The sequence below is a fragment of the Protomyctophum parallelum genome, assembly GCF_964188405.1.
Source record: "Protomyctophum parallelum genome assembly, chromosome: 12".
Classification (NCBI taxonomy): Eukaryota; Metazoa; Chordata; class Actinopteri; order Myctophiformes; family Myctophidae; genus Protomyctophum; species Protomyctophum parallelum.
The window spans coordinates 18,099,283-18,120,211 of record NC_139712.1 but is presented as its reverse complement, the minus strand read 5'-3'; the positions used below and the strand labels follow the sequence as shown (position 1 = coordinate 18,120,211).

Below are 20,929 nucleotides of genomic sequence, written 5' to 3'. Positions count from 1 at the left end.
GGTGGCACCTAAACCAAGAACAAATATTCTTAAATCTTCTATTATCTATAGAGCAGTAATAGGTTGGAATGCACTACCAAAGTGTATAACCAATACAAATACAAAATTCATCTTTAAAATCAAGTTAAAAGAACACCTTATGTAAATCATACTAACCAGTAACCCTGGGAAAAGAACAATTCAAATGTATAATGTGTTGAAAGTGATTTATATTTTTTATTTTTATTGCTATGTTTCTTTGTTTTTTATTTCTCCTATGTTATTTTTTTTGTTTTTGTTTTTTTTCTTTGTTTTTCTTATTTTATATTTTATTGTACTGTTTTATGTTGAGTTAGTGTTTGTAAACAATTGTAAGTATTGCCTATGTTAAATGTTTGTCTGTGTCGGACCCCAGGAAGACTAGCTTTTGTCAAGGCAAAAGCTAATGGGGATCCTTATAAACAATAAACAATAAACATAGATTGTGCATTACATTCACCCATTCACACACACATTTATACACCGATTGCGGCGGAAGCCATGCAAGGTACCAACCAGCACATCAGGAGCAATTTGGGGTTCAGTGTCTTGCCCAAGGACACTTCGACATGTAGCCAGGATGATATATGTTATACTGATCCCTCTGTCTTATTCCCCCCCAGGCTTATACTGACAGCACTTTAAACGCGCAACTGGAGCGCGTGTGCAAACTGTGAGCGTTGCAACCAGGAGAACTAAAGGAAGAGGAGGATAATCTAAATCATACGGAGTTTGGGAAAGGAGTGACAGGCTCACGACCGAGTACCCAGCCAGAGAGAGAGGCTGAGTAGCAATACAGAACTGCCGTTTATATATCGCTATTGAATTCTCCTCTGTCACCGAGTCCAGAGACAAGGTCCAGTGACCGACGGATCAACCGCCCCACCTAGGTGTAGAGTGAGCGAACTGTCTATACAGGAGATACTGAGAAGAAACCCTACAACTGTCCCCTCTTCCTTTTCTAAATAAAACGCCTTGATATAGGCCGATTGTTGTTCTGAGTCCTGGGTTCTCTGTGACAGTCACAACAATATATATATATATATCTTATTACAACAACTAGACCGCTGTAGAGCACTGAGTCGGTAACGATGGAAGTTGGAGATCCATGCCCCAGCCGGCTATGCAACGCTCGCTGTATACCCGTGTCAGAGTACCCGTTCCACTGATCTGTCTGGGTCCCTTTTATGCCCATATATGGAGATATCTGGATCTGTCTCTCTGTATTCCTATATATGGAGTTCTGTGTCAGGCATGCCCAAATATGGAGTGTCGTGATGTCAGAACAGCCCAGCTCCATATATGGACCATGGGAACCTGCATGTCCAGAGCCCGGGCAGAGAGGCCTTTTGTGGCGGTTCTGGACAACCGTGGCTCCGACCGACGTGACACATGACGTGGATTACAGCCGTACACACATACAGACAGAAACAGTTATAGATAGATAGATAGATAGATAGATAGATAGATAGATAGATAGATAGATAGATAGATAGATAGATAGATAGATAGATAGATAGATAGATAGATAGATAGATAGATAGATAGATAGATAGATAGATAGATACGACTGACATAGAAACATAGCTTTTTCAGAAAACTGTCAGGATGTAGAAGACGTTTTTAGAATAAATGGGTTAAGTAACTACGGAAACCGATGACAGTGCGACGTCACAGCATGACGTCACGAAGCCTTATATAAACTGACGTACGATTTGAGTAAGACCTCGGCAATAAATATCAATAATATCTAAAAAACTGTCTTTCCGTCTCTGAGAAGTGTTGCTGCAGAACAGCCGACACAATGACCCAGAGCTTCGGCACCGCCCCGGCTGTGGCCGAGATGACCGTGGAGATTAAACTCTTTGGGAAATGGAGCACCGACGACGTCCAGGTCAACGACATCTCCCTGCAGGACTACATCGCCGTGAAGGAGAAGCACGCCAGGTACCTGCCCCACTCCAGCGGCCGCTACGCCGCCAAGCGCTTCCGCAAGGCCCAGTGTCCCGTCGCGGAGCGCCTCGCCAACGCCCTGATGATGCACGGCCGCAACAACGGCAAGAAGCTGATGACCGTGCGCGTCGTGGGGCACGCCTTCGAGATCGTCCACCTGCTGACCGGAGAGAACCCCCTGCAGGTGCTGGTGAACGCCATCGTCAACGGCGGGCCGCGCGAGGACTCCACGCGCATCGGCCGCGCGGGGACGGTCCGGAGGCAGGCGGTGGACGTGTCGCCGCTCCGCAGGGTCAACCAGGCCATCTGGCTGCTGACCACGGGCGCCAGAGAGGCCGCGTTCAGGAACATCAAGACCATCGCCGAGTGTCTGGCCGACGAGCTGATCAACGCCGCCAAGGGCTCGTCCAACTCCTACGCCATCAAGAAGAAGGACGAGTTGGAGAGAGTGGCCAAGTCTAACCGTTAAGAAACAAAGTAAATATTAATGATAATAATAAGTCGGGGTTGCTCCCAGAAGCCGGAGTGTAGACGATGAAATGACAAAAGAAAATAAAAATACTACAAAGTGTGGAGTGGACCTAATAATAATTATATAATTATAATAATAATAATAATAATAGCTATAGAAATGCACTCTGTGGAGGTGCCAACTTGTGCCTTGCACACAAGCAGAGCGCGCAAGTACTGCTACTAACTAATCTCTATTACAAGTTACAACTGCTTTAGACCCGTTATTGACCTTATATTAATCTTGAAATGTACCTTAGTTACGTCACCATCAACAGCCAATAAGGGACCACCGTTATTTTTAAGATATTTGTTGGGGCGTTTTTTTGCCTTTATTGATAGGGTACAGTAATTACTAATTAGACAGGAAAGGGGGAGAGAGATGGGGGGGAAGACGATATTATGCTCTGGAGTTCAACGACGACCACAGCGTTTCTATAGATGCTCACTTTCTAAATGCAAGGATCACACATAGTAAATATGAATCCATGTCCAAAACGTTACTTTTAAGGATTCAAATCCAAAAAAAACAACAGTAAGCAGGTCTATACAGGTGCTTCGGGCTCGCTGATCTGCAACCCTCACAGTACGTTAACAGTGGGAATCGCTTGAATTTCATTGGCTATCGCCCAATCGCCCACTATCGCCGGGCGACGTCGCCCAAAAGATGAATTATTTGTATCGGCCGACGTTCCTCCGCCCACTTTTCGACTATCGCCTCTATCGCCAGTAGTTGCCAGTAGGGTCCCATTGACAAATAATGCACTTCCGGAACATTCGTCTGGCTGTCGCCCGCTGTTAAAACGTACTGTTAGCTTGATACTTTTGTGTGACGATGTAGTATATAGTTTTGTTAAGGTTTTTCTGCCCCGATACCAAGCATATATATTAGGATAAAAGCTAGCTTACTTTGCCCACTTGTGAGCCCTAATATAAATGACAAACAAAAAACATCTGATCTACAAGCTCACGACGCATTGCACCGCAATGTGTTTGGAGCTTGTTGATCTTCAGTGAGAGGTGCCTCCACTCCATTACGCGCACACACACACGCGCGCCAGGGAGGAGGGCTTTAGAGTGCCGTACAGTACAGTGCTGTTGCACCCACTCACAGGTGTTAATGTTAATGTTATGCTTGCCTATAACAACATGAGGCCACACCAGGCTGTAAGTGCCTAATTAACACACACAGTCATACCTTGTCCACAGCATGGCAACGCCAAAAAAACAAAAGGCATTTTTAGATTTGGTTTGGGGGCCAAAAACAACACAATACAACATGTACATGTTGAGAGAGAAACGGAGAGTGAGACGGGAGAAGAGAGAGACAGCTTCTGTGTGTGTGTGTGTGTTGTGTGCGCGTGTGTGCGTGTGCGTGTGCGCGCGTCTCAGAGCCTTGTCGTGACAGGCAGAGATGCCACAGTGCTGCTGCCGTGGCGTGGCACAGATGCATTGTGGGTGCTCACTCAGAGCATGGATTGTAGACGTCACCTAAACAACAAAGGCCGGTCTCACAACGTTACCGCGCACACACACACACACACGCACGCGCACATGCGCGTCTCTCACAACGGAGGTAGGAGGACAAGGAGACAATGTAGCTACTGCTGTTATGTTACCACACACACACACACACACACCATTGATAGAAAGACAGCGAGGATCTCACAAGTATACTCATAGACACTTGACTACAATGTAGGTACCTCTTGAGGTACACATGCACAGTACACACACACACACACGCACACAAATTGCTGATTATTTTGAAGGTTACATTACAAATGCATCACACACACACACACACCCACACACATGTGGCCTATGGAAGGATATACATATTGCTCCTTATATTGAAGGTTACATCAAAAAGGTTACATTACAAAAGCAAATTGCTAAAATGCTAATATTTTTTCAGCAGACATCTAATTCATACTTGCCGCCGGTGGGAAAGTGACTCTTAATCAAGATGGACGACTCCCCGCTATGGGTTGACACGATAATTACATTTAACTTATGATACATTTTCACACAAATAATGTAATTGTCTCCACCAGGCCGAAGGCATGGTGGGAGAGTATGTTTTGCACTCCGTCCGTCCGTCCGTGTGTGTGTCCGTCCGTGTGTGTCCGTCCGTGTGTCCGTGAGCAGCTAATCTCGGCCAACCGTTAACCCGGTCAAACTTTCCAGAACGGCCTGTTATAGCGCCACCAGGAGGCCGCTTTGTGCAAAACAAGTTTTTGCACAGTACACCTACAGATTTTGTCCAAACATCACGCAAATTGGTACACAGTCTCTCTAGAGCCATTCAACCAAACCGGTCTTTCAGATTTCTCACACTCCATCCTGATTGGTTAAGATTGGCTTCCAAAGTTCACAGGAGTGCTCAGTTTCAAACAAAATGCTGCAAATCATGAACACATCGCGTGATTTCCGTGAAATTGTGCACCCACATTCCCACTAGGCCGAGGACGAAATGCCACATCAACAATTTCAACTCAGCCTCAAGGTGGCGCTATAACTGGCCGAAAAGTGTTTTTACCTCTAACTGCACGGATCTGTGGATAACTTTGTATGCCAACTCCCTAAACGGAAGGAAAAACCTTTGCCTGGAATTTTTCACATCTGCTCTTTATAGCGCCACCAGGAGGCCGACATATGTAAAACACATTTTCTATTATTACTCCTTCAGATTTTCTCCAAATTTCACGCAAATCGGTACACATGATCTCCATAGTCATGTGATCAAGACAGGTTTGTTTGATTTCTCATATTCCATCCTGATTGGCCACGATACAGCTCCTACAGATTTCACAAATCGCCACAACTCCTCAACTCAGCGTCCGATTGCGATGAAACTTGTATATTCGTAAACAGAAGTAGCACAGGACAGGCGGATATGACAAATAACTTAAATACTGTATACAAAGATTCCAGGGGGTCCCCGGCAAAATGTAACAGCATCACACTCATTTTAACCCCCTTTTTCTAACCCATTTTGGGTGGGAACCCCATTGCTGTTTTAAGCATTGTGTTATACTTTAGCTATTGAAAAATAGCAGATCTACAAGCTCATAGCGCAGCACCGAGTGCCTAACTTGTACAGTAGGTCTGCTATTTTTGAAAAATCGTGAAAACGTGGCCCAAATGTTTGAATATATTCTTTCAGAGCGAACATTTTTAACTCAAATCTTTGCTACTGGGAGGGGGGGGGGGGGGGGGGGGGGCCTGGAACAACATATTGCCCGGACCACCAGGCAGAATCAGCTTTTGTTGCGTTGGTTTATGTGCTAAAAGAGTGACTTTGAGAGCTGTTTCCCCGTTACAATGAAAGTCAATGAGTGACTATTTTTTTTTCTTAAATTGCTAATAAACAACACAACGGAGCGAAATAACTCATGGAATGGAATAGTTTGCCCATAATAAGGTAAGAAAACAACCCAAACCTCTCAAAAAGTGGTCTTACCCTTTAAGCGTCCTCTCATAATCCTATACTTTTCAATTGAGTACTAAAGCGCGTATGTGCTCTTTGAGAACACTAAATAATGGAGCAGTGAGTGTTATCAAGGCCTGCTCGGCTCCCATGCCTTAAGCGCATGGATTAAAGCAAAATAAAAGATCACCACTGAAAAATGTTGCTAGGCCTTGCAAGTCCTAATATGTAATTTGTGAAACTGTGTGAAAGGAGCCACCACACACTAGCGTTGTGTGTCCTACACACTTAACACAATAACGTAAAAAATAATAATAATGTTTTGGTAGCCGCATACGGCTAACCAGTTGGAGAAATTGCAGATTGAGGCTATTTGAGGTTTTCTGGAAGTCTGAAACTTTTACTCCACTTACATTTATGAGAGTGTCCGAGAAAAAACACCTACTTTTATACTTTTGGTACTTCAAGTACATTTTGATGCCTGAGGATATGCGCATGACATCATCATCAAACCAGGAAGTTATGCAGGAATGCCTACTGTGTGGCAAATAACTACTTCCTGGCCTAATCTGATTGCATTGAACAACGTTAAACAATGTTAAACTCACTTTGCCTGTCGCTTTGCCACTCGATGTGCCATTCACTTTAAGCATGCGCATAACGCTCTGTACGGCAATATAGAAATAGACCGTAGTCTCTGTTACAGTAAAAGTCCCAAATGTACTTGAGTAAAAGTACAAATGAATAGAGGGTATGCAGGTGATACCATCATCAAAACCCGGAAGTACTGCAGGAAGGAACGCCTACTGAGTGGCAAAAAACTACTTCCTGGCCTTGACAGCTCATACATCCAAACAGAAAAGTCCTGTCTGATTGCATTAAACGACATTAGACAATGTTAAACTCACTTTGCCACTCGATTTGCCATTCACTTTATGCATGCGCTTACCCTCTATTGATACTTTTACTTACGTAAAGAAATTGAGAGTACTTTTTTTTTCCACCACTGCAAATGAGCACCACCTATACACAAGTTGTAGGCACAGGCAGGCAGGGACGTCCCCCAAAGGACCGGAGTCTCCGTCAGGTTGTTTACCTGCTCTGTGTGTGTGTGCGTGTGTGTGTGTGTGTGTGTGTGTGTGTGTGTGTGTGTGTGTGTGTGTGTGTGTGTGTGTGTGTGTGTGTGTGTCTGTGTGTGTGTGTGTGCGTGTGTGCGTGCGTGTGTTTCAGCTGTATCCCTCCCAGCTGCACAGTTAATGTGATTTGATTGTGAAGGCTCATTAGCCAGTGTACACACCTTTCGAGCCCTAGTTGGAGAATAGCGGATCTATACAAGCAGAGAATGTGCCAAACCTCGACACGTTGCGGAGCTTTTAGACCAGCCATTTCCGCGTGCGATGAAGGACATATTACCTACTGAGGCAGCAAAAGAGAGAACTCTATGAAGCTGCTTTCAGACTTGAATATATATTCGCCTCGGTTCTCGTCTTTGCATTGACTTTGTATGTATATAATCGCGCCACTCTAACCATCCAAGTCTGAACATTGTCCTTCCTCAAATCCTTCCTTGCAATAAAGTTGATCTCACCATAAAGTTAATGTATCTTCAAAGCTTGGCCACCGACTGTATTTTTACAGTCCGAGAGGTCCCATGAGGACAATGGGTATTTAATTGGCGTTGGCGATGCTCAAACAAAAAGAATAAACAAAAACACATCACAACTTTGGCAGGAAACGGCATGGGGAACGGAGCCTTCATTAGAGATGAATGGGTGCTGCGAGGCCAAAGGGATCTCATGGTGACGAGGGAAGAAGGGAGAGCCGTCCGTCTCTCTCTCTCTCTGTGTGCTGCAGTTATTATTACGGCCCGTGTTCTTCTTTGGAATGGACGGATATGAAAAGATGTGATGCCAAGTCCTCTACTTGATTGTACGTTTGGCGGGGGGAAAGATAAGGAAAATTAATTGTTGGAATTCTGGAATGCGTTTTCCCCCAGCCATGACCCTTTCCTCCTCCTAATGCTGCCGTTGCTGCTGTGGTTGAACCTCTGAAGACACAGTACAGGCCTTATGGACGGAGTGAGTCACACTGCACATTTGTTTGTGCTATTATGCGTTGAGACGTATTAACCCATTTAGACAAGCATACAGATTGAACATATTGGCGATGTTCTGGGCTCATTTCTGGGCACATTTCTGACTTGCTTGCTGCATCACGGACAGTTACAATATTAACGCTTCCAAAGAGAAATCAATATATTAGCGTGACTATAGCGTGAAGTTACTTTCACCTCCTGATTTTTGGGGGGAAATGCATGTTAAGTGGAACGCTCCAGAATAAAAGCTCCCTGCATTGGGCTGGGCACCACAGCGAGAGGATGCACTGACTGGAGGACTTTAGTGGCACTAAAAGTGTTAAGACCTGGAAACGCATCTGTGACGCTAAGCTCACGCTAAGCTCTAAAATAGCAGACCTACAAGCTCATAGCGCGGCACCAAGTGCTTGTAGGTCTGCTATTTTAGAAAAATCGTGAAAATGTGGCCCAAATGTTTGAATATTTATTCTTTCAGAAGACTAAATTGGTTAATTCTAAGGTCCTAATCATGCTACTACTCTAAGGTCCTAATCATGCTACTCCAAGGTCAATGTCACCCTAACGGTATCTCCTTGCAGCCATCTGCCCGCCTGCAGCCAACTTTCACACCGCAGCTTCCTGTTTGTTGCCATGGCGACCAGTGCTTGTTTTCCGGCCCCTCCGGAGCAGACAGGGTTGCCAGATCTGTCAGGCCCTGTCTGTGGCAGACAGGGTTGCCAGATCTGTCAGGCCCTGTCTGTGGCAGATAGGGTTGCCAGATCTGTCAGGCCCTGTCTGTGGCAGACAGGGTTGCCAGATCTCGTGGAGAAGTGCACGCAACCCATACCGGGTCTATGGAAAGAAACAAGCAGCCAAAAAAATATTGACTATAGAAAGTTTAACCACTTTAACCCATTTAGGCCTGACCTCGAAATTAAAAAAACATCTTCCAAATCCTCCAGGTTTCTGAAATAAATATTTTCACGATTTAAAAAAATAGCAGACCTATAAGCTTGTAGCGCGCCACATGGTGGCGCGCTATGAGCTTGTAGATCTGCTATTTTTCAATAGCTAAATTATAACATAATGTTTAAAACACCAAAAGGGGTTCCCACCCAAAATGGGTTAAACTTTAAAGCGACAAAAGTCGCACGTTGCGAGCTGGTAGATCTGCTATTTTTGACAGAAAATGTGAAGAACAACAATGTTGTACGGGGGGGGGGGGGGGGGGGGGGTCCCTGTCAAAAAATCTTTCAGTTCCTCAGGTCCTCAGGTCCACAGAGGACCCACCCCCATATTATTTTGGGGGTAAGTACAGTAGGATGAAAACGTTTAGATAACGCCTGCTTTAACCACAACTACCAATATTTGAACAAGCTAAGCGACTTTTTACCGAAAAACAAGTCAAGGTGGCTATAAAACAAAAAACAGACTTGGTAACAGTGCTGCCTGTCTACGTATAGGACAGGAAGTGGCTGTGTGTAGTACTAGTGAGCGTGCTCAGTCAGCATCAACCCGGCCGTGGGTTTATCAACGTGGAACTAACGACACAACAGACCTCACAGACCTCAGAGATGGTCGCTGCCTCGCTTCAACACAACGACACAACAGACCTCACAGATGATCGCTGCCTCGCTTCGACACAACGACACAACAGACCTCACAGACCTCAGAGATGCTGCCTCGCTTCGACACAACAGACCTCACAGACCTCAGAGATGCTGCCTCGCTTCGACACGACACAACAGACCTCAGAGATGCTGCCTCGCTTCAACACATGTTTTATGTTGCACTGCCAATAACTGAGGGGAAACGATATTTCATGTTCTTTTGTATGCAAGTACATAAGAAAATGACAAATAAAGCGATTCCGATTTCCGATTATGAATCAAAAAGACATACAGAACAACAACACTGCCAGATAACGACACTCTAAGGTCTAATGTGCTATAAACTGTAATGGACTGAGTTTACTGCAAGTCTAAACTTGACCTTTTTATTGGCCAAATTAACAATGATTGCATTGTTAATTTGGCCAATAAAAACCTGACCTGTTGCAACTAAGAGCCCGGAGCCATTTAACCGAAGGGCAATGAATATAAATATAGCCAAAGCCATCTCTGCTCTATGTGTTATTATACACGTAACACTGTTCACTTTGTGAAGTATAAACTGTCGTTGTTGCTTTGCTACGAGGCACGGTAACTAGGTGTGGGATCTACAGGGGGTTGGTTGGTCTCCCCATTGGCCGTGCGGTCCACCAAGGATACCGTACGTACGTCAGGGGGTTACTTGGTCTCCCCGTTGGCCGTGCGGTCCACCAAGGATACCGTACAGACCTCACAGACCTCAGAGATGCTGCCTCGCTTCAACACAACGACACAACAGACCTCACAGACCTCAGAGATGCTGCCTCGCTTCGACACAACGACACAACAGACCTCAGAGAGGCTGCCTCGCTTCGACACAACGACACAACAGACCTCAGAGATGCTGCCTCGCTTCGACACAACGACACAACAGACCTCAGAGATGCTGCCTCGCTTCGACACAACGACACAACAGACCTCACAGACCTCAGAGATGCTGCCTCGCTTCAACACAACGACACAACAGACCTCACAGACCTCAGAGATGCTGCCTCGCTTCAACACAACGACACAACAGACCTCAGAGAGGCTGCCTCGCTTCGACACAACAACACAACAGACCTCAGAGATGCTGCCTCGCTTCGACACAACGACACAACAGACCTCAGAGATGCTGCCTCGCTTCGACACAACGACACAACAGACCTCAGAGAGGCTGCCTCGCTTCGACACAACAACACAACAGACCTCACAGACCTCAGAGAGGCTGCCTCGCTTCGACACAACAACACAACAGACCTCACAGACCTCAGAGAGGCTGCCTCGCTTCGACACAACGACACAACAGACCTCAGAGATGCTGCCTCGCTTCGACACAACGACACAACAGACCTCAGAGATGCTGCCTCGCTTCGACACAACGACACAACAGACCTCACAGACCTCAGAGATGCTGCCTCGCTTCGACACAACGACACAACAGACCTCAGAGACGCTGCCTCGCTTCAACACAACGACACAACAGACCTCAGAGATGCTGCCTCGCTTCGACACAACGACACAACAGACCTCAGAGATGCTGCCTCGCTTCGACACAACGACACAACAGACCTCACAGACCTCAGAGATGCTGCCTCGCTTCAACACAACGACACAACAGACCTCAGAGAGGCTCGCTTCCTCCCTAATAAAATTGACAGTAGAGAGAGGAGCTTCCTGTGACGCTCATGTTTTCACCATGCTGAGAAGCAGCATTGATGTGTAATGTTTAGTATAGCAGGCAGTGGTGGAAAGTAACTAAGTACATGTACTCGAGTGCATTAATTTTGTGTCCTGAAAGTGAAAACCCTGCAACCCAAGGACCCCCCTGGCCTGGGGGTCCCCGGATTCCCTGCTGCTAACTAGTGCTCATCCTTCAAAGCATATGTTTGTTTACATGATGTGACCTGTGTATGTGTGTGTGTGTGTGTGTGTGTGTGTGTGTGTGCGTGCCTGCCTGCCTGCCTGCCTGCCTGCCTGCCTGCCTGCCTGCCTGCCTGCCTGCCTGCGTGCGTGCGTGCGTGCGGCTGTGATGAAGATATAATCAAGATGGATGATTAGCTGGCAGACAGGCTCGCTTACAAACCAATCCAATTTATCCACATTACTGTAGGTCCAATTATGTATGTACTCACCCAGCCAATCACATTACTACATAGAAGAGGCCGGACTGCACAGGGAGTCGGCAAGCAGCGTTGACAAAAACTATGATGAAAAATGTTTGTAGACTACCTTTTTATACCACCGTATTAAAAGAAAAGTTATGATGACTAAAACTATGACTAAATACATTTCGTCACCAACTAAAAACTAGACTAAAATCTTAGGGGACTGTTTGAGAAGGGATCCAGTAGAACTCATTTCATGCTTTGTTGTGAGCAAGTGTCACTCCGATCTACAAGGTCACAAAGTGAGCTTTTATTTTATTTTAGCTTTCACATCTTAGCTGTCTAACATGTGAGTAAAAGCAAATATTATTATCTTTTTTTAATATAATATGTATATATATCTATAAATGCACCTGTACGTACGTCTGTACCGTCTGTAGTAGTGTAATACTGTCTGTAATACTTGTGTCGAGTCGGTCGGACCCACGGTTCTCCATAACCGCCACAAAAGGCCGGGCGGGCTCTGGACAGGGCCCCTGCCCAGCGTCCATATATGGAGCTGGACTATTCTGACATACAGAACAACCTCACTGCCAGATAACGACACTCTAAGGTCTAATGTGCTATAAACTGTGATGGACTGAGTTTACTGCAAGTCTAAACTTGACCTTTTTATTGGCCAAATTAACAATGCAATCACCTCACTGTACCTGACCTGTTGCAACTAAGAGCCCGGAGCCATTTAACCGAAGGGCAATGAATATAAATATAGCCAAAGCCATCTCTGCTCTATATGTTATTATACACGTAACACTGTTCACTTTGTGAAGTATAAACTGTTGTTGTACAGTATGTCTCCCCATTGGCCGTGCAGTCCACCAAGGATACCGTACGTACAGTTATGTCTCCCTTGTTTCATTTGTGGCTGCAAGCCACAGTGAGAGATCAAGAATCTTAATACCGGCTCAATGTTGACTTGTTAGATTTAAACTGAAGTCTGAAACTATAGTATTGATTGTTTACTTTGCGACATCTCTGATCGATTACTTTTCGAAAATTCAGTTTGGTTGGTCGGTTATTTTTTTAAATATATTCCTTAAGTTGGATTTGGATCTGATCTGTGTGTTTGTTTTTTATTTTTATTTTACTTTTAACCCCTATACTACTTTCCAATTGCCGCTGGCCCCCGCTTTGAAAACCTGTGCTCTAGTCTACGTATGCCACCTTTTCATGCCAAGGACTGGGTGGCGGTGACGTCCAGAAGATTTTACCTAAAACAATTTTTAATAGCCTTAAGGTATAAAATGTGGTTGAAGTGGGATAAAATGTCTGTGATGCTACTTTTGCTTAGGACACCCTGGTACCCCCCCCCCCCCCCCCCCCCCCTTCCACATGACCCGGACCTCACTTTGAGAACCAGCGTTCTTATGGCCTAATATACTGTATGTCTATTGTCTATAGCTGATATAAAATAGGACCTTTGAGCAATGGCTGGCTGTTTTATGCCACAAAAGTGCTTGATACAGCACCTACCTAGCTAAATTAGGCCCATAATATAGATGCTGACTGTAGCCATGGCAAAAGGCCAAGAAAAACATTTATTGCCTAACTAACCACCACATGGGTTTTGAGTGCTACTAACATTAGCACCGAAACGCTCAGGCAAACATTCCCCACGATGACATCTCTCCCATCACCGTTAAAACGTGGTCTGACCTCAGGAAGAACCTTAAAAGGGCCCGGGTGCTCTGGATGAGATCATTGCACACCGTTTCAACGCTCCAATGCACAGTGAGTATGGTGTGGGAGGTTTTTTGAAGTACCCGGTATTTGAATAACTAGAGGGCTTCCATTTATTTTACCACTACAACAAGCTGTTTCTGTTTTTGAGTCATCGTGAGTCAATAACCCGGGAACCCCTTTTGGTGTTTTAAGCATTATGTTATACTTTAGCTATTGAAAAATAGCAGATCTACAAGCTCATAGTGCGCCACCGAGTGGCGCACTACGAGCTTGTAGGTCTGCTATTTCTTTTTTATCGTGAAAATGTGGCCCAAATGTTTGAATATATTCTTTCAGAGCGAACAGTTTTTAACTAAATGTTTTGCTTTTGGAAGGTCCCTGGAAGGCTGGGAAAACATATTTTCAGATGGGGGTCGGCGGCCAATTACATATATTTTCAGGCATAAATGGGTTAACGTTAACATGTTGGGAAAGCAACATTAGCTAACGGTGTGATTTTTAGGGCAACAATGAGTTACCCGACTACTATACCTGAAATAGGTCAAGGCTAAAGGGTCACCACAAAAACAGTCGTTGGTTTGGTTCCTCTGTTATCCCATTTTGACCTGAGCAAAGATTTGAGTTAAAAACGTCTGAATCTATATTCAAAGATTTACGCCACATTTTCACGATTTTTCAAAAATAGCACATCTACAAGCTCTACAAACGTACCCTGGCTTATGCAGTCATGCAGGGTCGAGGCTATGCACATGGATTAAAGCAAAAAAAAAGAACTAATCTCACAACTGACATGAATTATGTCATGCCAAGCAGTGTTGATATTGACAGCAAATTCTTATTTAAGTTCAGTCATAGCCTTTTGAATAAAATGTAATTTAGTTTTAGTCACATCTGAAATATTTTAGTGTTAGTCTAGTCAATACCAGTGATGTAAAAAGGTTTTCAATGTAATGAGTCCCAGGATGCAAGGATGGTCTTTTAGAAATGAGTCCCAGGCCATTTTATGAGTCCCACTTCAACCACGTTAGGAGTGCTATTTTTACAAATTGCAGCATTTAACTCCCATTTCATATGGTTATAAATGTGGTTATAATTCATGTAAAAAACAGAAGAAGAAATGATTATTATAACTAAAGCTAGCAAAATAAACTAGAATAAAAAAACAGTACAGTAGTACAGTAGTGCATCCTGTGGATGCAGAGGTCGTTGTTTTATTGCGTCCCTTAACTATAAACTGCGTTTTGGGATGCAAAATGCACCCTATTTTAATCTATTTTCTAATCTCTCTTCATTACTGTGTAGGGCTCGACTTCTGCAGCCACACGGGTTATAGGGTTGTGCCTAATTTGTGTATACTTATATACTTACGAAGCTAGCCGATCTACAAGATCACAACACCACCAAGCGGGACGCCACGTGAGCTTATAGATCTGCGACTCCGGCTTGCAACAGAGTGCAAACTGAGTACAATCAAACATCCTTTTAGAGAAAGACGACTGCATGTAATCCAAATGACTGAAATCAGCCCCGGCGACTAAGAACTTTAATCCGCGACGTGATGCGTCATGCTGTGTTTCAGCACTCACACCTGACAATTTCAGTTCAGGGCGATTACAAAACATCTGGTGCGTGTGACAATATACGTGACGGCCTATGTTTAAAGATAATCCCTCGCCGTTTCAGGGCAAGTGTGCCAACCCTCCCTGCAGTGTAGAACCTCTTAGTAAAAACCCTAAAGTCATAGAGCAAGCTCTCGTCGTCTTTCTCTCTCTGCTGCTCTCATACCCACAGCATGCACTGCTTGGCCATAATAATGATTAGGCCTGTCACAATGTATTACATATTTTGCCTAATCGTAATAATCACAATTATGTGTGCATAATCGTCAATCGTTTCCATGTTGAAAGATTTCCATACATTTAACTCATTTACCGCCGACACACCCCCGTCTGGTGTCTGAAAAGTGTACTCCGGTAGTGCCAGCCATGTCATTTAATACGGCGAGACTCTTAGTTTGAAAGCCGTTTCACTCGGAAACCGAGACCCAGGAAGTGAGTTATGCAACGTAACGGGTGCCGCCCAATTCACCCAAAACATACATTTTGTAACCCAGGGATATCGTTTTGAGAAATTGAAAAATCCAAGGTATTACGATTCTAAAAACGGTGTTCCCAAATAGATATTTTATAGTCCCCGGGACACCCCTTATAGCCCTGAAGAAACCCACCTCTTGTCCTATTTGCTAAATCCAAAAAGAAATAGATCGAATAAATCGGCAAGACAATAATGGATAGTTGCAGCTCAAGTCCTTTGCATCATCATCATCATAATAATTTTTGGACCGCGGTCGAGATCATGGATTCCACAACGCTACGCCAGACTTCCCGGTCCTTCATTGCCACCCCCAGTTCCTGTCTACTGAAGCATGCGTCCCTATAGCGATGATGACATCAGGGAACGACAGCTCTCTACCTCTGGTCCACCCTGAGGCAGGACTCCAGAGAAGAAGGGTAAGATAGAAGTCCTACAAGTCCTTGCACTCAACGTGCCGCGGGTGAGACGCCGGTGAGACGCCGGTGAGACGCGGGTGAGACGCCGGTGAGACGCCGGTGAGACGCCGGTGAGACGCCGGTGAGACGCTGGTGAGACGCCGGTGAGACGCCCGGGACGGACGGACCGATTTGCAAAAAAACGGGACATCCTCCTCGCTCAGCCAAGCCTCATTTAGCAACATCAATTACTCCTACAGTATATACAGTGTGATCTCCTGCACCTGTTCCTGTAGTACCACTAACAGCTTATCACAGTCTATTCTGTCACTGACTCAGGAGACGTCTGAATTAGCGCCTTTCCTGTTCACACACGTGCGCAGTGCGCACGCAACGCACGCACACACACACGCTACTACACGTAGCCCAGCTAAGCAAGACTATGTGTCTAACACATCAATGCCATTCAATGTCAGTGTCCTAATCACGGCGTAACCATAATTGCCATAATATTTTTATTCATAACGTTCCAATAATGTTCGACGACAGAAACACGATGGAATCGCAATTCTTTTGAGTGACAATTGATCATCAAGTAAAACGTCATGACGTGTCTGACAGACATGTCACACTGTACTGCATCCAATCAGGAGAGAGCCTTTGTGCTTAATAGCTGCAGACACACACACACACACACACACACATACTGTAAGCATGTGATGCATACTGTACTGTATAATATGCTGAAAAAGCAGCACACCAAGGATCAATATAGCAAGCTGTAGATGCATATATTGGAAGGGCCGGCGCATGTGCACACACACACGCACGCACACAAGCACGCACACACACACACACGCCTGTGTTTGATTCTCTAGAAATACTAGTCTTATTTGTGAGTTCTCATCATCTCCTCTGTTCTCCTCACCCATATTCATCAAATCACATTATGCTATAGGTCGGCTCCTGTGGATATTTATAGATTACCGCAAGCCGCCAAACCCACCACCCCCCCCCCCCCTCTCTCTCTCTCCCTCCCTCTCTCTCATGCAATCCACAGACACAGACACACACTCTGAGTCACAGAGAGAGAGAGAGAGAGAGAGAGAGAGTTATGATTGAGAGACAAGAGATCCCGGCTGGATTAAAGTAAAATAAAAAATAAAAAGGTTGACAGTTCAAACATATCAGGGAGGACAGCTGGTCAACAGCCCGGCACATCCATAGGGCCCGTGCTTAAAAATAATACAAAAGAGATTATGTTGGTATGGATAATTTATTTGTTTGTACATACACTAGTGTAATGTTTGAGAAGACATCACGGCTCCCCAATAGGCGGCGCATTTATTAGGGATTTTCCTTTTTTTTCCTTTTTTTTTAGGGCTAATAAAAAATAGAAGGTGTGCGATATGAAGTGTGCGATTACCATAATGACAGTAATCTAATCATAGTCAAGGGCTTTTGGCAGAGAGTGTACAAATGGAACCAACCTCAGAGTTAAGTTGACATTGATTTTACGATATAACAATAAATAAATAAAAGTTATAATAAACTGAGGTCCCAGATATAAATGGCATTAAATGGTGGTCAGTATAGCCTATGCATGTTAATTAAATTAAATACATTTTTAAATAAAAATGGTGAGAATCACTGCTAGAGCACTGCCATATCTTTTCAAATGGGGTCTTGCCCTGAAAATGAATTAATTTTACACTCTCAAGAGTTAAAAATCTATAAGGGTCCATTTGGTTACCAACTGTCCATCATTTAGCTGGGGGGACCACCTGGAACCCCCTCCAAGCCCACTGGTGGTCCCCGGACCACTGGTTGAGAACCACTGTTCTACATCTATTCTAAGCTTAACCCATTTTGGGCGGGAACCCCTTTTGGTGTTAGCATTATGTCATGCTTTAGCTATTGAAAAACAGCAGATCTACAATCTAATAGCGCGCCACGCTACAAGCAGGCTGGGGGCTCGGCCCCCAGCCTGCTTGGTACCCTATAGTCCCTATAGTCAAAATATGGCCCTTGAGGAACATTAATTGGGGAACCCTGTCCTACATTAAGCCTTGCATTCCATCGATCCACAAATTATTGTTTCATTATTGAACCCGCGGGAGGTTTCTGAGGCTTCCTAATGGAAATAAAATGTTATTTCACACAACAGGTTAAGGTCGGGCACCGCATGTAATTCAGACAGGGCATTAGTCCGACATGCGTCTGCTCCCGTGCTTGCTGTTATGGTTAGGGTCGGCCAGAATTAAATCTGGGGCAGCGACTATCAATAATGTTATTTGCAATCGCTCTGTCAAATAAAACACTTGATTCGCCATTTGCCCCTAGTCGTTTACCTTTGACCGTTGACATTTGACCTTAAAAGGTCAAATGTCAATAAAATGAGACTACGAGAGTCTAAATCTACACCAGCAACAAGGAGGATTCCCCACAGGAACCAGAATGATACACTTTTGCACGTCTGTCTTGTGACACAGTTAGCCTTGAAGTGGTGTATGTATTTATGAGGCCAAGCAGTCGGGTCACATTTCCAGAACGTTTCCCCACACATCACAGCACGGTCGGGCAGAGACTTCTGCAACAACAAAACGTGCTTGGCAACTCAGAACAACCCCACCAGAATGGTGTTGGACAAGCCAAGCAATATCTAATCTAATGGGGCCCCCGAAGAGGCACGGGCCCCCTGAAGGCCCCGAAGAGGCACATGGGTAACCTGACGCTGCCAGATCCAAGAAGCTTGCTACACAAATTTGTTTCACAGCTTATTGGGATCTGGGATCGCGGAAGCAAATTCGATGACGGGGCTGTTCCTTTTTTTCAAGATACTTGGTAGATGATTGGATGGGACCGTCTGTCGATCACCGTGTGGGCGTGCAAACACAACCAATCATATTGACGTGTCTATATAGCTTCACATCCGGTTTTGCACATATCCCGCTCTTAGCTCACGCTGATTGGTTCGGTACAGAACGGATTTTTGTCAGCTCAACTCCCTGAGAGATCCCAGATGAGTGCTGTGTTGGGGAACATGGTTACCCAATACCGCCCTCATCTGGCAGCGTCAGGTTAGCACATGGGGCCCACGAAGAGGCATGGGGCCCCCAAAGAGGCACATGGGGCCCCCGAAGAGGCATGGGGCCCCCGAAGATCGATCAATGGCCTTTTTCTTTTTTCTTCTTTTAAATCGGACTACCTCTCTCATTTCTCTGTTCCATGACGGTAAGACAGAAAAGATCCATAATTGCAGGTGAGTAACTTAAGTAGGGTTTATATTTTATGCTCGCTCATCCTCTGTCGGCCCCATCTCACAGATCTCAGATCAGCGTATGTCCATTTTTGAGTGGCGCAACCACTCCCTTACGGAGCTATGTGCGTGGGTGGGTGTCTGGGTATGAGCACGAAAACAGCATGGTTGTTTTTCACCACCTGTGCGCAACCTAACGCACACTTAACATACTTACACTTACTTAACTGTATATATATGATGCTTTCGGATGCCAGTACAGTACAGTGACAGTACAGTACAGTAGAGGGTACAGTAGAGGGACCACCACATGGTAACTCTGTCATTTCTCAACCGTTTTGGACACGGGTCTCGCCAGAACCGGGCCGGCACCCTGGGTGCGTTCCTGTGGGTCTGGAACAGCGAACATTGTTTCAGTCCAGAAACGGCATCTGTCGCTTTTCCAATTGCTACACTTCTTGATATGTTTAAACACTGGCACTGGAGGGTTAATTATTGCAGATTTGTTTTACTTTACATTTTTAGCTTTAGCTGTAGCTTTAGCTTTAGCAGCAGTATCCGCTGACCTATACTTGGGCCACGTGCCAGCGTTGCGCAACGGAAAAATAACAGATCCACAAGCTCATGACGCGCCGTGCTGCGACACGTCATGACCTTGGTGCGTGCGACACCTGCACGCAGCTATAAGTATAACTCATGCTTTACTGTCTGTCTGGCACTGCCTGAAAGTAGAGGAAACACTGGAGCACAGGAATGGATTATGCTTCTTACAGACAGGATCTATCCAACACAGGAGGAGGACAAGGTCCTGTGGGCTGCAGACAGTACTTGGCATCAGTGAGCAGTGGTGAAAAGTAACCAAATGCATTTACTTAACCCATTCTGACCTGAGATCAGATTCTAAAAATGCCTGTTTGAAAATCACAGTTTTCTGAAAAAGCTATGTTTCTATGTCAGTGGTTCTTCAATTTTTCAAAAATAGCAAGCTCGTAGCGCGCCACTCGGTGGCGCGCTACGAGCTTGTAGGTCTGCCATTTGTGAGTGGCACCATGTGGCACCACGCCCCCGCTGGGTTGCTGGTTCTATTTCAGCGAGCACAGCAGGAGGCCAGCCCGGCCTGGCACCTCCGATGTCCTCTGGGAATTCAGTGGTGAGAGAGAGAGAGAGAGAGAGAGAGAGAGAGAGAGAGAGAGAGAGAGAGACTGGGTATTCAGTGGTGAGAGAGAGAGAGAGAGAGACTGGGTATTCAGTGGTGAGAGACAGAGAGAGAGAGAGAGAGAGAGAGAGAGAGAGAGAGAGAGAGAGAGAGAGAGAGAGAGAGAGGGACTGGGTATTCAGTGGTGAGAGAGAGAGAGAGAGAGACTGGGTATTCAGTGGTAAGAGAGAGAGAGAGACTGGGTATTCAGTGGTGAGAGAGAGAGAGAGAGAGAGAGAGAGACTGGGTATTCAGTGGAGAGAGAGAGAGAGAGAGAGAGAGAGAGAGACTGGGTATTCACTAGAGAGAGAGAGAGAGATATATAACAGAACTATCTAAATACTACAGCATGCAGAGGAGAAGTCATAACAGAACCATCTAAACACTACAGCATGCAGAGGAGAAGTCATAACAGAACCATCTAAACACTACAGCATGCAGAGGAGAAGTCATAACAGAACCATCTAAATACTACAGCATGCAGAGGAGAAGTCATAACAGAACCATCTAAATACTACA

The 20,929-nt window shown here is 45.1% G+C and overlaps 2 protein-coding genes across 2 annotated transcripts in view; one reads left to right on the top strand and one right to left on the bottom strand.

The window, feature by feature from the left end:
• pip4k2aa (phosphatidylinositol-5-phosphate 4-kinase, type II, alpha a) overlaps positions 1–20,929 on the bottom strand; it is an 81,118-nt gene that overhangs the window by 37,645 nt on the left and 22,544 nt on the right. The window lies entirely within an intron of this gene.
• LOC310868115 (small ribosomal subunit protein uS7-like) lies at positions 1,823–2,440 on the top strand (the record flags this gene model as incomplete). The annotated part of the gene is made up of 1 exon (XM_083778377.1): positions 1,823–2,440. One exon carries the CDS (start codon positions 1,823–1,825, stop codon positions 2,438–2,440), a length of 618 nt encoding a protein of 205 aa, XP_083634503.1.